The following is a 14,802-nucleotide window of genomic DNA, read 5'->3' on the forward strand; positions in this document are numbered from 1 at the left end:
CTCCTTGGAATATTCTTATTTGTATTTTGTACAAAGTTACATTAGGTAGGCCAAAGGCAAATAATAATGGCTCTGTAAACAGTGTTATAACAGGTTTCCTCTGGTTATCTAGTGGGTGTTATAATCTCCAAAACAACAGACTGGAATTTTGTCACTGGTATGTTTTCCTGAAGGATGACAATTATGAGATCCATGCTTCACAGTAGCAGATGTATGACTTGGAAGAGCTGTGGGGAGAATGTGAGCACAAGCATTTTGCATTGTTGAAGCAAAACTAGGACAGAAATGTTTCAGGGCCTGGGCTGTCAGGTTCAGTACCAGCCTGGGACTGAAGGCCAGAGCCCTCTGAAAGAGCATCAACAACCGAAGACTATTTTGGAGCTGTCATCCTATCAAGTCCTATTTCTATGATCCCAAAGTATAGTTTCCCCCATATTTGCAACTGGTGAGGCTACACCTTGAATACTGAATCCAGTTCTCAGACCTTTTAATTTAAGAAGATTTTTGGGCTGGAGCAGGTCCAGAGAAGGGCAATGAAACTGGTAAGGGACCTGGAACACAAGTCCTGTGAGGAGCAGTTGAGGGAGCTGGGGTTCAGCCTGGAGCCTTCAGGTTCTCTACAACTCCCAGATACGAGGTTGTGGCCATGTGGGAGGGAATTAGTCTCTCCCAGGTAACCATTGCAAGAACAAGACAGTTTTGAGTTCCACCAAGGAAGGTTTAGGTTGGACATTAAGAATTTCTTCACAGACAGGGTGATTAGACATTGGAACAGGCTGCCCAGGGAGGCGGTGGAGTCGCCGTTCCTGGGGGTGTTGAAGGGAAGACTGGATCTGGCACTCAGTGCCGTAGCTCTAAGCTGACACGGTGGTGTTGGGTCACACGTGGGACTCTTATGGTCTCTGAGGCCTTCTCCAACAGACTTGATTCCGTGATTATCTCTAAAGCTCTGCCTCAAGACAGGCAAGACAGCGAAGTCCATGCTCAGAGAGCGTACCCTCGCCTGGGAGCAAAAGCACAGCTCCAACAGCCAAGAGGCGGGAAACGCAAGCCCCACCACCCTGTGTCACAGAGTAACCCGGGATAGCGACCCCTGTCCTTATTCCATAAGCAGCCTCTAGGGAGGCCACCCGGGCCCGCCGAGAGCGCGGGGCCGGCCCTGCCCCCGCCGGGCGGGCAGCGGAACGGAACATGGCGGGGCCCCTCCAGCCCGCGCTTCCCCGCCTTTCCCCGCGGCGGCGCGCATGCGCGCTGTGCGGCGGCGAGGCCGTATCCCTCCGCGCGCCCCTTTTCCCTCGATGTCTGTGTTAATAAGGTAATTCCCGCGCCCATGGTAAGTGCCGGGCGCCCCTCCGGGCCCGCCCGGGGCGCCCCGCGCCGCCTCGCGCCCGCCCGCGCGCCCGCGGCGGGGCAGAGCCGCGCGGAGCCGCGCCACTCCCCTCCGCCCGCCGTGTCCCTCCGCCGGGCGCGGCGCGGACTCTCGTGTGGGGCTCTCGGCCTGCGGAGCCCCGGGTCGGTGCGGCGGCGGCGGCGGCGGCCGGGCCGGCAGCACGGTAAGGGCCCGTCCCCGCGCCCCGTCTCTCCCTCACCCCCCCGGGCCGGCCAAGCTTTTCCAGGTCAGTCTTCGCCTTTGTATAGGGCCCTGTTACCGGATGTGGAAGTTGATCTCTTCGCTGGTAAAAAATAATTCCACTTCCCCCGGAACCCGGCGCCGCGGCTCCCTCCGCAGCGCCCAGCCCAGCCAGGATTTCCTGTCGGGGAGAGCGGGCGGCCGGCCGGCCTTCCGGGGACCCCGCCGCGCGGGGGGCGCGGGCGGCGCGCTGGGCCCCGGCGGCGGCCTGGGCGGCCCGCGGGGCGCGGGCGAGCGCGACGCGCCCGGCGAGGGCCCCGGGAGCTGAGGGGCAGAGCGGGGCTCGGCTCGTCCCGCGGCTTTCTCCGCCGGGCAGCGCGGTGTGGGCCGCGTGGGCACGGTCCCGAGCCCCGCGTGGGCCGGGGGGGCCGGCGGGGCCGCGGCCCGGGCTCCTGAGGCGGCGGGGCTGCGTGCGCGAGCTTGGCGCCAAAGGTGCCCTGGGGAGAGGCGGCTCGGGCGGGAAGGGAGCGGTTTCCCCTCCGCAGTGCCCCTCACCCGGAGTCTGTAACTCTTGCTTTGGATTCTTAATAAAGCGTATGATGGGAGCATAAAAGTGGGATACGATATGTTAGTGCGGATTGTCGTTTGTTTTTTGTTTTTTTTTTTTTTTTTTCTGATTTCCCTAAATAGTCGAAGTAGTTTCCGTTGGTGGGACACTGCTGGCACGTCGGTGAAATCCCCTGTAGGAAGTTGTCTGTGGTGGTTCTTAAGGCATTTGTGTATTTTCCTTTAACCTGCTTGCTAAGGTGGTTTTGATTTAAGGGCGAATGCCTCGTAGTAGAGTTAAATGTGCTCAGAGTTGTGAATGCATACCCTGTAGTTCTGCCTATTTTAAGTTGTTACTTCTGAATTATTAGTAAGACTGTGCAGTTAGCTGAGTTTTTATGCATACAAGTGTTTGTAAGAGAACATAATTGTGCCATGTGAGTAAAGTTAAGAGTATATGTGGCAGATCAGCATACTCTAAATAGAGACTCTTGTTCATGACCTACTTTCTTTGCTGAAAACACTTTGTTTTCTAGTCGGATTTTTTTTTTAGGCCTGTGTGCCAGACAGAAACTGTCGAGGAAGATTCCTCGTGATAAAACGGATGTTGTAGGTACGAGGTGGATGATTTTTATTTGATGGTATTTTCAAGCTTAATCAACCTGAGACAGTCTCCTAAGGCTGTGGTACAGTTCAAAGGCTACATCACAAGCCCTTGGATTCTTCATGTCAATCACAGCTGCTGCAAATTAACCTTTTTGGTATCTAGTGCCAAATTTATTTGTGAAAACTGTGTAGCTTGTTGGCAGTGCCAGTCCAAATCTTGGTGCCAATGGTTCACCCTTGTTGCATAACACTCTTTAGATGTTCCAGATCATGGCCAAATCTGTACTCTCCTTTTTTTATGCATACAAAAAATGATGTAGAAAAGTCTTATTTTATTTGAGTTGAGTTCATTGTTGATTAGTGCTTATTTAAGTTAATGTGTGAGCATAGTAGGAGGACAGACCTGCATTAATAACAGGCCTGGCTGTCTTTGCCACTAAGCTATTCAACAATGTTTGCTTTTCTAAGATCAGGTATTTTTCACCTGATGTATGTCTGACATGAAGGTCGTGTTGCTGTTCAAGCAAACTAGAGAAAATTTAATTACAAATACAGCAGAGGAAAGCAGAAAGCACTGGAATTAAAGCTGACAGATTACTTTTCACTATCGTGATAGAAATGTGGATAGTCTAAGCCTGTGATATTTATATTAATATTTGAAGTATTGCTTGTGAAATCATTGTCAAAAGATGTTTGATTCACGTAGGAAACCAGACAGGAACTTTTTGAGTTTATGCATGTGAGTTGCTATAATCAGTGGTAATCGATATGTACGTTAAAATGATTCCAAACTCTTCATGAGATGCTAACTACTCTATGCTGTACTTCAAAATATTATTGACCTTGGTTTGGACAGGCTCATAAAATTAGCTAGAAATGGCTATTCTGAATTTGTGGCAAAACTGTGAGATGTTGAAATCTGTAGGGTGGTAGCATTTTTGAAGGTCAGGTGTGGGGAAGCAGGTTAAATTGGCTTTTTCTTAAGTAGTGGAAAGGAAAACACATTCTCAAAGGGTGTTATGTTTCCAGATGTAATGGATGTGAGAGATGATGGGTCTCCAGCCATCTTTTAAGTGCAATTCTTCCATCTGACACTTGAGCAGGGAAAGGTGTTAATGAGCCTTTAATGGAACTTTGTGATTCCGAATCCTTATCAGAGACACGGCTGTATTGATTCGGGTACCTTTGATGAGTTGCACTGCTGCACTCCATGCTCCTCCAGAGTAAGGATGTCCCTTTCAGGAGTGCACCTTGGGACAAACACTGGGCTGGGAGATCTCCATGCTGCCAGATGTTCTGCAACAGCTGTTTTGGGCCTGTTGATCTTGACCAGCTGATGCTCAGCACTGTGGTAGAAGAGGAACAGGTCTGGGTTCTTGGGGGCAGTACACCACTCTGAGAGATGCTGCAGCATTTTTAGCCAAACTCGATTTTAATTTGGACTGCAGTCTCTGCTGCTCTGTTGTCTGTAGACTGTGGTGTGGTAGCCAGGCATCCCAAGTTGCCAGGTTTTTAGCTCCACTTGCTTCCCACGGAGCCTATTTCACACACAGTTCCAGCTAAACTCCTGTTGAGTGCTATTCTACACCCTTCTGGTAACAGTGTGATCTTCAGAGTTTTATAGAGTGTATAAAAACCTAAATCTTACTAAGATAAATGCGGAACAGTAGTATAATTTTCCTTTGAACAGAAGTAAAATAGCCATAATAATTTGATGTTATTTTTAATTACCCGTTAATTGTGGCATCTGGCTAATGATACTGTGCAGAATACTTTGCAGTAATGTGGAAGTTCAGGAGTTGATTAAACCACAGAAGTCTAAACCCAGCAGAAGCTCTTCCCTATTTACTCAGTTGTAGAGAAAACCCTCTCTTCACACATTTGTGTAGGAGCTCTTAGAAGTCTGAAAACATTATCACATTGCCACAAGAGTAACTCCAACAGTCTCAAGTCTTTATTTCAGAGCCAGTGATGTTTTTATTCTCCAAAAAAGTCCTCATGCAAAGTGTTACACAGCTGTCATGCTAGCAGAGCTTGATGGAAATGACACAGTGAAGAGAACCCTCGAACACTGTTCAGCAGAATTGATTTTAGCACTGTGGAGTAGCAGCAGACTGCTCTTTGAAATAGCAATCTCATTTCAATTTGAAATGTATTATTGTATCTTGCTTGCGATAGTATCACTGCACTATTGTAGTGTTGCTGAGCGATCTTGAGAGAGCAGCAGGAAAGGTTTTCTGGAATGGGAGGTTGGGACGCTGCAGACCCTTCTCGCTCCGTCCCAGGACTGTGCATGAGTATAGGGGAGGTTGAGTGTGTTGTCACTGGGGAGTTTCTTACAGTACCAGTCCTTGGAATGGGCTGCCAAGTGGAAATCAGCTTTGGGTTGACTACTCTTCAGAAATTTTGTGAGTGCCCCTATTCATTGGTTAAAAGTGACGAAACATGCATGAGTTTTGTGGGAAATGCCTCTTTGCTGCTGTTAGTGCATTAGAGATGTGTAATGAGATTTTTATTATTTTAGTTGAACAGTGGAATTTTGCGAGTTTTTTTCTTTTTTCCACTAGATGGCCCAAGCATGCTTCCAAGTACCCCATGAGAACTGAAACTTAATTCATTTCTCTTTTAACTGAAGTAAAAACTCTACATTGTGAGGCATATACCAACCTGTGTGATGCTTGGTGTTTGTTTAAAATACGAACATCTTATATCAACCAAGAGAGTGTTGGTTAATGTTAGGAATATGTGGTAATGAAAGGTTATTTTTTGCTTAATTAGAATATTTTTTATCAAGTGTAATATAAAGCTATTAATTTTGCATTGAGAAGAGAACTGGTGCGCTTTCATTGACTGTGCTCCGCAGTAATTCAGGGAGTTCATGGAGGCTCTGAACAGGTGTTGGTCTGAAGTTTGTGCCTAACATCTTCTGGGAGTGAGACCAGTATTTTGCAGGCCACCATAATTGATTTTTTTGGGGGGTGGCTTGAGTTTTGCTGCATAGGGTATTCATAACAGCTTTGCAGTTCATTTCAGTAGCGTATAGATGTGGGCAGTTGGTTCTGAATAGGCTGCTAAATGTGCAGACTAATTCAGTTTAACAGACACTAAGTGTAACTTGTTATCATGAGTGTCTTTTTGGTTAGTGGAGGAAGATGGATATATACTGAAGGCAGCTCTTCGTGCGGGTGGTTGGACACTGGAATGAGGCTGAAGAAGTGGTAGGATGTTCATCCACAGAGAGACATTCAAAACTCAACAGGACTGAGCCCTGGGCCAGCTCTGACTGGGATATTGATCTACGTGATCTTGAGATGTCTCCTTCAGCCTTAATTATTCAGCAATTCCAAAATGAGATTTTATTAGTTCCTTTGCTCTACTGCTGTTTAAACCAAAAATAAATGGAAAATGGATAGTTGTCTTTCTGAGCTAGTTGTAACCTCAGTATTTTGAATTAACTTCCAGCTTCCCTTTGCTTCTGAGGGCCTTGATGTGGTGGTATTCGACCACCAGAAAAAGGATGTCTGCCTGTGAGCGTACTTTTCCTTTTGACTTGCAATCCCCACTGGGGGGAAAAAAAAAGCCATTTAAAGGGAGTGCTCTATTCCTGCATTTTCTGCTGCACTTGCCAAGTGCCATCTCTTGCCTTATGTTTGGTATTATTACTTCTAGTGTCTCTTTTTAACAGGTATGACAGATTTTTTCTAATTCCATTTCTTAGCATATTTCCTAGATTTTCTCTTTTGCTCTTTTCCTTTATGGAAAATAGACAGCTGTTGTCCCTTCCTCTGCATCTGACTGGATTCCTTTTTTCCTTCCTTTTCCCATTGTTAGTATTTGTCCTGTCTTGCCACCTTCCTGCTTCTCTTCCCTTTTCTGGCTGGAGACAAATCAGGGTGTTCACATGTACCAGAAGGATGGACATAAATGGAGTATTTTGGTGACAGGAATATTGCTGCCTGCACTCAGTTCTGTAGACAGAGGTAATCTGCCCTAGTTCACAGCCCTACTGATCTGTGTTCTGTACTGCATTTGCAGTATTTTGGTCTCCGTTCTACTTCCTTCCAAAGTCAACAGCTTTCAGTTGATTATTGAGCAATGTGCCAGTTGAGCCAGGTACAGAGAAGTTTCTAAAGATACTGTTTTTGTGACAGATTTGTATGTTTAATGGGATTTCTTTCCTGGACTGATACACTCTTCACTTTGTGTAGGACATTGGCTGCATAGCTCACAACTGCTGTTAATAGTAATGCAGGCTTAACTTTATTTGTGACTGGAAACTAAACTGATGAAAGCAATTCCATTTTTAGCATCCTGGTAGTGGAAAATATAGCTATAGGTATACTAAAATGTTAGTAGTAGTATTTTTTGGTTAGTAGCATAAGTTACGGTTTAGTTGTAAATTTTTTTACCGAACAAATTTAATAGCAAGTATGAAATGGAGTGAGTTTAAAAAGTTGTGATTTAAAGATTTAAAAAGCAAATCTTTGATGTAACAGAAACAGGTGTAATTTCTCTACGTGTATTATATGGAACCTTGGTGTAAAAGGGACGTTACCCAATCATGATGTGAAGGTTTTGCAGCTAGTATCTCAGTCAGGTCTCAAAACTTTGCACTTCATGTGTTTTTAGTAACTGTAGATGGTTAAAGCAGGAAGTAATATTTGTTTTCAGGCAAAGGTTTTATTTAATGTATCCGTTGTATGTAGGACAATAATATGCTTATTGTGTTGTTTTGCGTCTGGGGGTACAGAAATTCTATTTTAGGGTGAACAAAACCAGTGGTGGACAAGATGTCGGAAAGGTGTTGTGTTTCATACCTACCTCAGTGCATTTACATAGTGGTACCTCCTAAATACATGCAGGCATTTTGGATAAGTGGATATAGTGCCTTTGGGTGCATGACATAGCAGCCTTGATGTAGAACCGTTTGAAAGCTGGACCAAGCTGCAGAAGGTTGCAGTATCAGGTGAGAACTTTGAAACCACCTTCTGCTATAAGAAGTGTTCATCCAGTTCAGTTTAAATTTTGTTTAACTTTACAGCTACAGTGGTTACAGCATTGTCATACTGAAATCTCCACACCAATATCAGTTCTGTTTGGTTGGCAAAAGTAATTCTAAAATCAAACTGCTTATTGCAATCAATAAAGCTTGTTCTCGTGGCTAAAACTCCAGTTTCTGAACTTTTCAGAGTAGCTCAAAAATAATAATTAAAAAAAAAAGAAAGGCAACATGTATGTATTTAAAATTGTGTTAATGTTATTATTTTGTCTTTATATTCCTTTATGTTCTTCACTAGATGTCACTAGTAGATTTGGGAAAGAAACTTTTAGAAGCTGCTCGAGCAGGTCAAGATGATGAAGTTCGCATTTTGATGGCAAATGGAGCACCTTTTACCACAGACTGGGTAATGACAACTTTTGCAGTGGAGAAAGTAAATTATCTTACTTTTCTCACCTGAAGAAAGAAATACTATTCTTACAATTTAGCATTTATATTACAGTTCTTCTTGGAATTCTGCATTCACATCATCTAATGTCTAATTCAAAATTAAACTTGTCTGTTTCTTCATGTGACCTCCTACTGATTTTAGTAATGGACTATAAATGAGCTCATTCTGGTGATTTTCAAGATGAACTTTGGAATGGTTAATGGGAAAAAAGCAGCAATCATTCTCCTAGTTACTGTGTTTATGCACTTAGTATAGTAAGAGGTCTAAATTATGAAAACAGTCCTAACTACCTAATATGTGGAGCTGAGAATTCCCTGATACAGAGGTACTGAGTTGTCTTTTGGACATGCTGATTTTTGAATAGGTTGTACAGAGAGGAGAGGTACCCAGAATTCCTAGGGTATTTACAAACTTTTAAGAGCCTTAATCTGCTTAGTGACCTAACTTTCAAATTAGCTGTTTTGAGCAGAAGGTTGAACTTAATTGACTTCCAAAGGTCCCTGTTCACCAACACTAAAAATGGGATTAGACCCCTTGAAATGTTACATGTCAAAAAGACAGAAAAAGCAGAGTAAAAAGAAAGCAACAACAAACTTCCCTCCCCCATTCATATTCTGTAAAAGCCTCAACAGCTTCACTCCTTGAGACTACAAGGGAAAATGGTTTTGAAGTGGTGGCTTGACACCTGGGTTTGTTATCTTCAGAGTAAGAAGAAATGCTTTGTACTGACATCTGTTAGATCTGCATGCTTTGTGTTCCATTACAGCTGGGAACATCTCCACTTCATCTAGCAGCACAGTACGGACATTACTCCACCACGGAAGTGTTGCTGCGAGCAGGTGTGAGTCGGGATGCCAGAACCAAAGTGGACAGAACTCCATTACATATGGCAGCATCAGAAGGCCATGCCAGCATAGTAGAAGTCTTACTTAAGGTACAAACTGCTGAAACAAGTCTGAAGTGGGGTTATTGCAATGGTTTATGATCAGATATTTGCAATTTGCTTTTAGTCATGAAACCAGCATTGAAATTACATGTATAGTTACACTGTGTGCGTGTGGAGCTTTGTTTTCCAATTGAACTGTAATTTATTTTACATTAAAATCATCATGATTTCAGGAATTATTTACTGCTGTTTCAAAATAAGAATACTCCCTAATTTGATACTGTGTTTACTAATCGATTTTAGAAGTAAGATGTACTTTAGGGAATCTGTAATCCTTTTGAGGTAAATTATGTATTTGGTAGGTAGATTGGATTACTTTTAATAAATAAGTAAATGTAAGATAACAGGGCATTCCTCATGAGAAAAACAATTTAGGGCTTCATTCTGTGACCAGCATTATTTAATTCAGATATTTCTAATGACATAATTTATGCAATGATCTTGTTTGTAGCATGGTGCTGATGTCAATGCAAAGGACATGCTCAAAATGACTGCACTTCACTGGGCGACTGAACATCACCACCAAGAAGTTGTAGAACTCTTGATAAAGTATGGAGCAGATGTTCATGCTCAGAGTAAATTTTGCAAAACAGCATTAGATATTGCTGTAGACAATGGAAATGAAGACATTGCAGAAATATTACAGGTAACTTTTAATTCCTCATGTTAAGGGAACTTGCAGCAAAGTACTTGATTACACATACATGTCATAAACTAAGCTTTTACTGTAGGAGCTGTGACACCATATATTGATAATGCCACACTCCAGTCTAGTTCATTACATAAAATGAGATTTATGTTAGTAAACATTATTATTACTTGGTCAAAGAACATTTTCACCACCTATAAAGTCAAGGCTCAGTATTCTTTATTTTCTTAAATTTGAGTGATGGAATACACAGAGGTAGGTGGACTCCTTACAACTGAGGTGTAAAAAAATAACTCCCTTCTCTGACCGTATATTCTGACTATCACCTAGTATTCTGTTAGCTTCATATATGGATATCAATTTCCTAGTTGGAGTTCAGACAGGACAGAAGAGATGCCAATTTTTCCAGAATTAGGAAAGCTGAGATTGAATTATTGAAGAATTAATTTTAATAGATAATCCTATGGAAATGCGTACTCCCTGTTCGATAGTGTTGTTAAAGGCAAATTAAGTGATAAATCTTACTGAGAAAAGAAAGAATGCAAAGCAAATGAAAAATACCATTATGCCACTGTATAAATCTGTAGCCTCCCTATGTCTTTAAATGTCTGAACTTCTGGTGTGTTCCTTTAGCCTCCTCCTGATTGTAGAAAGGGTGCAGCAAACAGAAGTTAGTAATAATTCATAGAAAGACAAAAAGAGTGCCATGTCCATTTCGTGGCAATTGCAAAGGTGTCAGAGTAGCTTTTCATGACATGTGTCTGCCCCAGCAGTCTTGGTTCTTCAGACTTCTCTTTTAGATAAGTGAGCTTGCGTATCTGCAAAAGAGCCTTGTCCTCATTGTTTACATAACTGGTAGGGAGAAGTAGTGGTGTGTTGTTAAACTCTTTCACTCCAATAGATTTTAACAAAAAAATAAGTTTCTTTTGTACTTGGAGATAGGACATGATGTGTGTGTATTGCATGAGTGTAATGAGGGAGCTCCTCCTTGTTTGTGTGAAGCGTGCAAGAATTCTAGCTCTTACACAAGGTCAGCAACTCCTTTATACCTGCAGTGGGAATAATGTTGTTACTTTTGTGTCCCAGATTGCAATGCAGAACCAAATCAACACGAATCCCGAGAGTCCGGACACTGTGACGATACACGCAGCCACACCGCAGTTCATCATCGGACCTGGAGGGGTGGTGAACCTAACAGGTCTGGTATCTTCTGCAAATACATCCAATAGAACAGGTATTTAGATACCTAAAGGATAGCTACTGGGATTTGATACTTTCACTGATTTTCACCAGTGGTAAGAATAGTTACCATATTCCTCATCAGTGTTTTTTGTGTGTTGTAAATACGTACATACCTAAAACAACAATTTTCACAGACATAAATGATCAGAAATTCTATTTGCTTAACAAACTTCACTTCAGAATAGCACTTCGGTTCAGCAGAATGCTGCTGAAAATGGAGTGTGTGCTGGAAGTTTCATTGCAATAAAAATAGAAAAAGGGACTTGCTGGTTTTAAATTTATCAGCTATTTTTTTTTCATCCTTCTAGATGAAACAGGAGTGTCTGCTGTACAGTTTGGAAATTCATCAACATCAGTATTAGCTACGTTGGCAGCTTTGGCAGAAGCATCAGCTCCACTGTCTAATTCTTCAGAAACACCAGGTTAGAAAGCTAAGTAATTTAAACTAATTTAATAAATTTAAAGTAGATAACTTCAAGTTTCTGTCAGCTTGTGAAGTAGTGCGGTAAATAATGATTCTATAGGTCTAGATAAGGAAGGAGAGCAAGGAAGGAATAATGACCATATTTTTGGGGCTACTTCTCCTTTTTTAAAGAATAGCTCCTTTTTAGACAAAATCTTCCCTTTTCTTTCAAGATTGGAAGAAGTTTTAGTCACATTTCCTTCCAGAACTAAAACCCAACACTGAGTTTGACACTGAAAGATCAGAGCTGTTTGCCGCAGCACCTAGTATTGGCACTTGCAATTTATACTTTTTTGTGACAGTGGTCTTTGTTACTGCTGAGCCTGTACTTGGAAGCCAAATCAAGGTCAATACAACACTACTTATTCATGTGGGAGTTGCTGTTTTGGTTTCCTGAATAAACACTCTGTGAATATTTAAGCAGTGTTATAGGACAGTAATCTCTAAACATAAAGATCTTCAGAAGACAATGTCTGCAATCATTATTTCAACTACAGAGTGATTTTTCTGTGTATGTTACATTGTAATTAACTTAAAAGATGAAAGCTTCAGAGTTTTATCTACCTTCTGTCATCTTGAACATCACAACACAGTCTATAGGGTTTTAATTTCATCTCTGTAGATAGAGAACATTCTAATGTCTGTTATTTAAATCAAAGGCTTTGCTTTTACCCTGACAAATTGAAAATAAAATACAGAGCTAGTGTTGTTGAGTTTCCTTGATTGTGGTTCCAATGATCTTGCTCTTTGTCTCAGCATCTTGTTGGATGGTAGCACAATACCCCATTTGCAGCATACTGTGCAAGCTGGGCTATGTGCTGTAGCTCTGAATGCAGGCTTTCCTTGTCCTACCTTGATTTGTAGAAGTGTTACAGAACTGTGTGAGTTCACTGCTTTATACTCATTATTGAATCATGAATTTGAAATAGTTGAGCTGGAATTTTTCACTTATATCTATAAAATTATATACATGCAAGGTTTGTTTTACTTCTTTAGCTTTATCTTTCTTCTTCGAAGGTGTAAAAATGATCAACTCTGCAGGATTTTTCCTTTAGTCTTGTTTTGTACTTTGTATAAGAAATAAAGTTGTTTGAAGTACTCATGGAGTACAGACAAAATTAAAGATTCTTTAGGGGCCCTTTAGTCTGTTACCATCTTGAAGACCATTATATTAAGTAGAGAAATCTAAGCTGGGTCCTAACATAGTGGCAAGGCATTGGTTGAGAAGTAGCTTCAAGGTAGTATTACAAGTTAATTTTTTAAAAATTCTGCTATTAGTGTAACTTAGTCCAGCTTGTTGAACGCAGAAGTTCATTGTGTTCCTAATAGCAGCTGCTGTTCTTGCTGACCTGTTAACACTGACCCCAAAGCATCAATTTTGAGTGGGGTATATCAATATTATTATATTGAGCAAGGATGGTGTTGCATGTGTATGTCAAAATGTGAGTGCTTTATGTTGGCCTGATGAAAGACTCTATTTAAAATATAATACATAGTAAAGTATTCATCAGGGGGGTCAAGTTATGAAAGTCATGGAATAAATGTTTCCTCAGCTGTAGCAAAATGCATTTGAAGTCATAAAAGTTTCATTTATAAATTGACTTAATTCCTTTACTAATCTGTTGCTAGTTGTGGCCACAGAAGAAGTTGTGACTGCAGAGTCTGTGGATGGGGCCATTCAGCAAGTGGTCAGTTCTGGAGGTCAGCAGGTTATTACCATAGTTACGGATGGCATTCAGCTGGGTAACCTGCATTCCATTCCAACCAGTGGGATAGGGCAGCCCATCATTGTGACCATGCCAGATGGGCAGCAAGGTGAGTGCACACTTGTATGATTCCAGCTTGAGGAGCTGTTTTAGCTACAGTAATAATAATGAATTTTAGGTGCAAATAGCTTGGACCATTTTGTGTACATCTATGAATTCTTATATTAGAGAAGGCTTAGACAAGCCTCTGCAGTTCGGTGGGTTAACATGTCAGCTGAGCCTCTGCTTTAGGAGAGAGAATAGAAGAATTACTAAACTATGGAGGAGACATGGAACATTTAAGAGAAAAGTGATAAGTTCTTGCCTTGCCTTCAGTAAGTTTGATTTTTGCAAACTCATTACAGAAGCTAGACAATGGAGTAAAACAAAAGCCTTCTAATTCTTACACTGTTGCATTGCTGGAAGTACTGTGAGGAGGTGAGGCTTGGATTTGGAAATCTGATGCGTGAAGCAATCTCTGCAAGTTCCATGGAGTGTCAGTGCACTGACACACTGACCTCACAAATGTCAGGTCTTACATGCCTGAAGTTTTAGAGTAGCACTGGCAGAACCAGTGAAGCCAGAGTGACACAACATTTTTTTGGGGCCATATGTACTTTGTAGAAGCTGCTAGTGTGATAAATCCTTTTTTGTCATGTGTATGCTTCGGGTGGTTTCTTTTAAAGTTCCCCTGGCACTATTTAGATAAAAATGCTCCCTGCTCTGGTTTCTTAATGAGGAGTCCCAGTGTGAAGCTTGAAGAGTTGTACAGAGGAGGCAAATTCTTTGGTTCACAGTCTGCCTGAGCTAGTACACCTTGCTATCATTATGAGTGAGTGGCTGTAGGTGGCTACTGAGGTGACAGTTACATTTATTTATCATATGGCTGCATGAGGAGTTAGAGTATGACTTTACTGAGAACCCTGATTTTCTTTTTCATGGCTAATAACTACTGGATTTCTAGATTACTTAATGTGTATTAATCAAAATAAAAGCAAGATTTGTTTTTATTCAAGAAATATTATATAAAAGTGGTCCGCTGCAGAAGTTAGAGTTGACAGGCTGGTGACTCTGCTGCAGTTCTCTGTCATGTCTGTTTACTCTGTGAAAAATGGCAGTGATATTCCAGAGCTAATTACTGTAGGCTTCAATAATGAGGAATTTTCAAGTTCTTAAGTAGCATACAAGCAACTAAAGTTCTTAGTAGATTTTCACTGAGCTTATCGTGCACTTTATTATATAGATGTGTTTTCACAAGCAAAATATCTGCATTTTTTGCTGTTAATAAAATTACTTAAATAATACAAGTTTTATGTAGTGTAACTATTGTTCGAAGTAAATGTGTTTACATGTACAAATACATTTTCAGTGTTAACAGTTCCAGCAACAGACATTGCTGAAGAAACTGTAATAAGTGAAGAACCACCCGTGAAGAGACAGTGCATTGAGATTGTTGAAAATCGTGTGGAATCTGCAGAAATAGAAGTAAGGAGTATATTACGTGATCTGTGTTGAACAGTGTTCAGGACTGAGATCTGGTTATGGTTTTTGTACTGTTCAGGAGTTTAATTTCTGTGTTAACACA

General features: G+C 41.6%; 1 protein-coding gene across 5 annotated transcripts in view; it reads left to right on the forward strand.

Moving 5' to 3' along the window:
• GABPB1 (GA binding protein transcription factor subunit beta 1) overlaps positions 1-14,802 on the forward strand; it is a 21,589-nt gene continuing 6,787 nt past the window's right edge. The window contains exons 1-8 of one of the 5 annotated variants that reach the window (XM_038147548.1): positions 1-1,315; positions 8,020-8,127; positions 8,939-9,106; positions 9,570-9,764; positions 10,854-10,965; positions 11,318-11,431; positions 13,102-13,287; positions 14,587-14,702. In XM_038147548.1, coding sequence (XP_038003476.1) covers positions 8,020-8,127; positions 8,939-9,106; positions 9,570-9,764; positions 10,854-10,965; positions 11,318-11,431; positions 13,102-13,287; positions 14,587-14,702 — 999 coding nt within the window. In that variant the 5' untranslated portion in view covers positions 1-1,315. The other 4 variants (XM_038147547.1, XM_038147546.1, XM_038147550.1 and 1 more) reach the window with 4 other exon arrangements.

This window comes from Motacilla alba, chromosome 10, assembly GCF_015832195.1.
Source record: "Motacilla alba alba isolate MOTALB_02 chromosome 10, Motacilla_alba_V1.0_pri, whole genome shotgun sequence".
Taxonomy (NCBI): domain Eukaryota; kingdom Metazoa; phylum Chordata; class Aves; order Passeriformes; family Motacillidae; genus Motacilla; species Motacilla alba.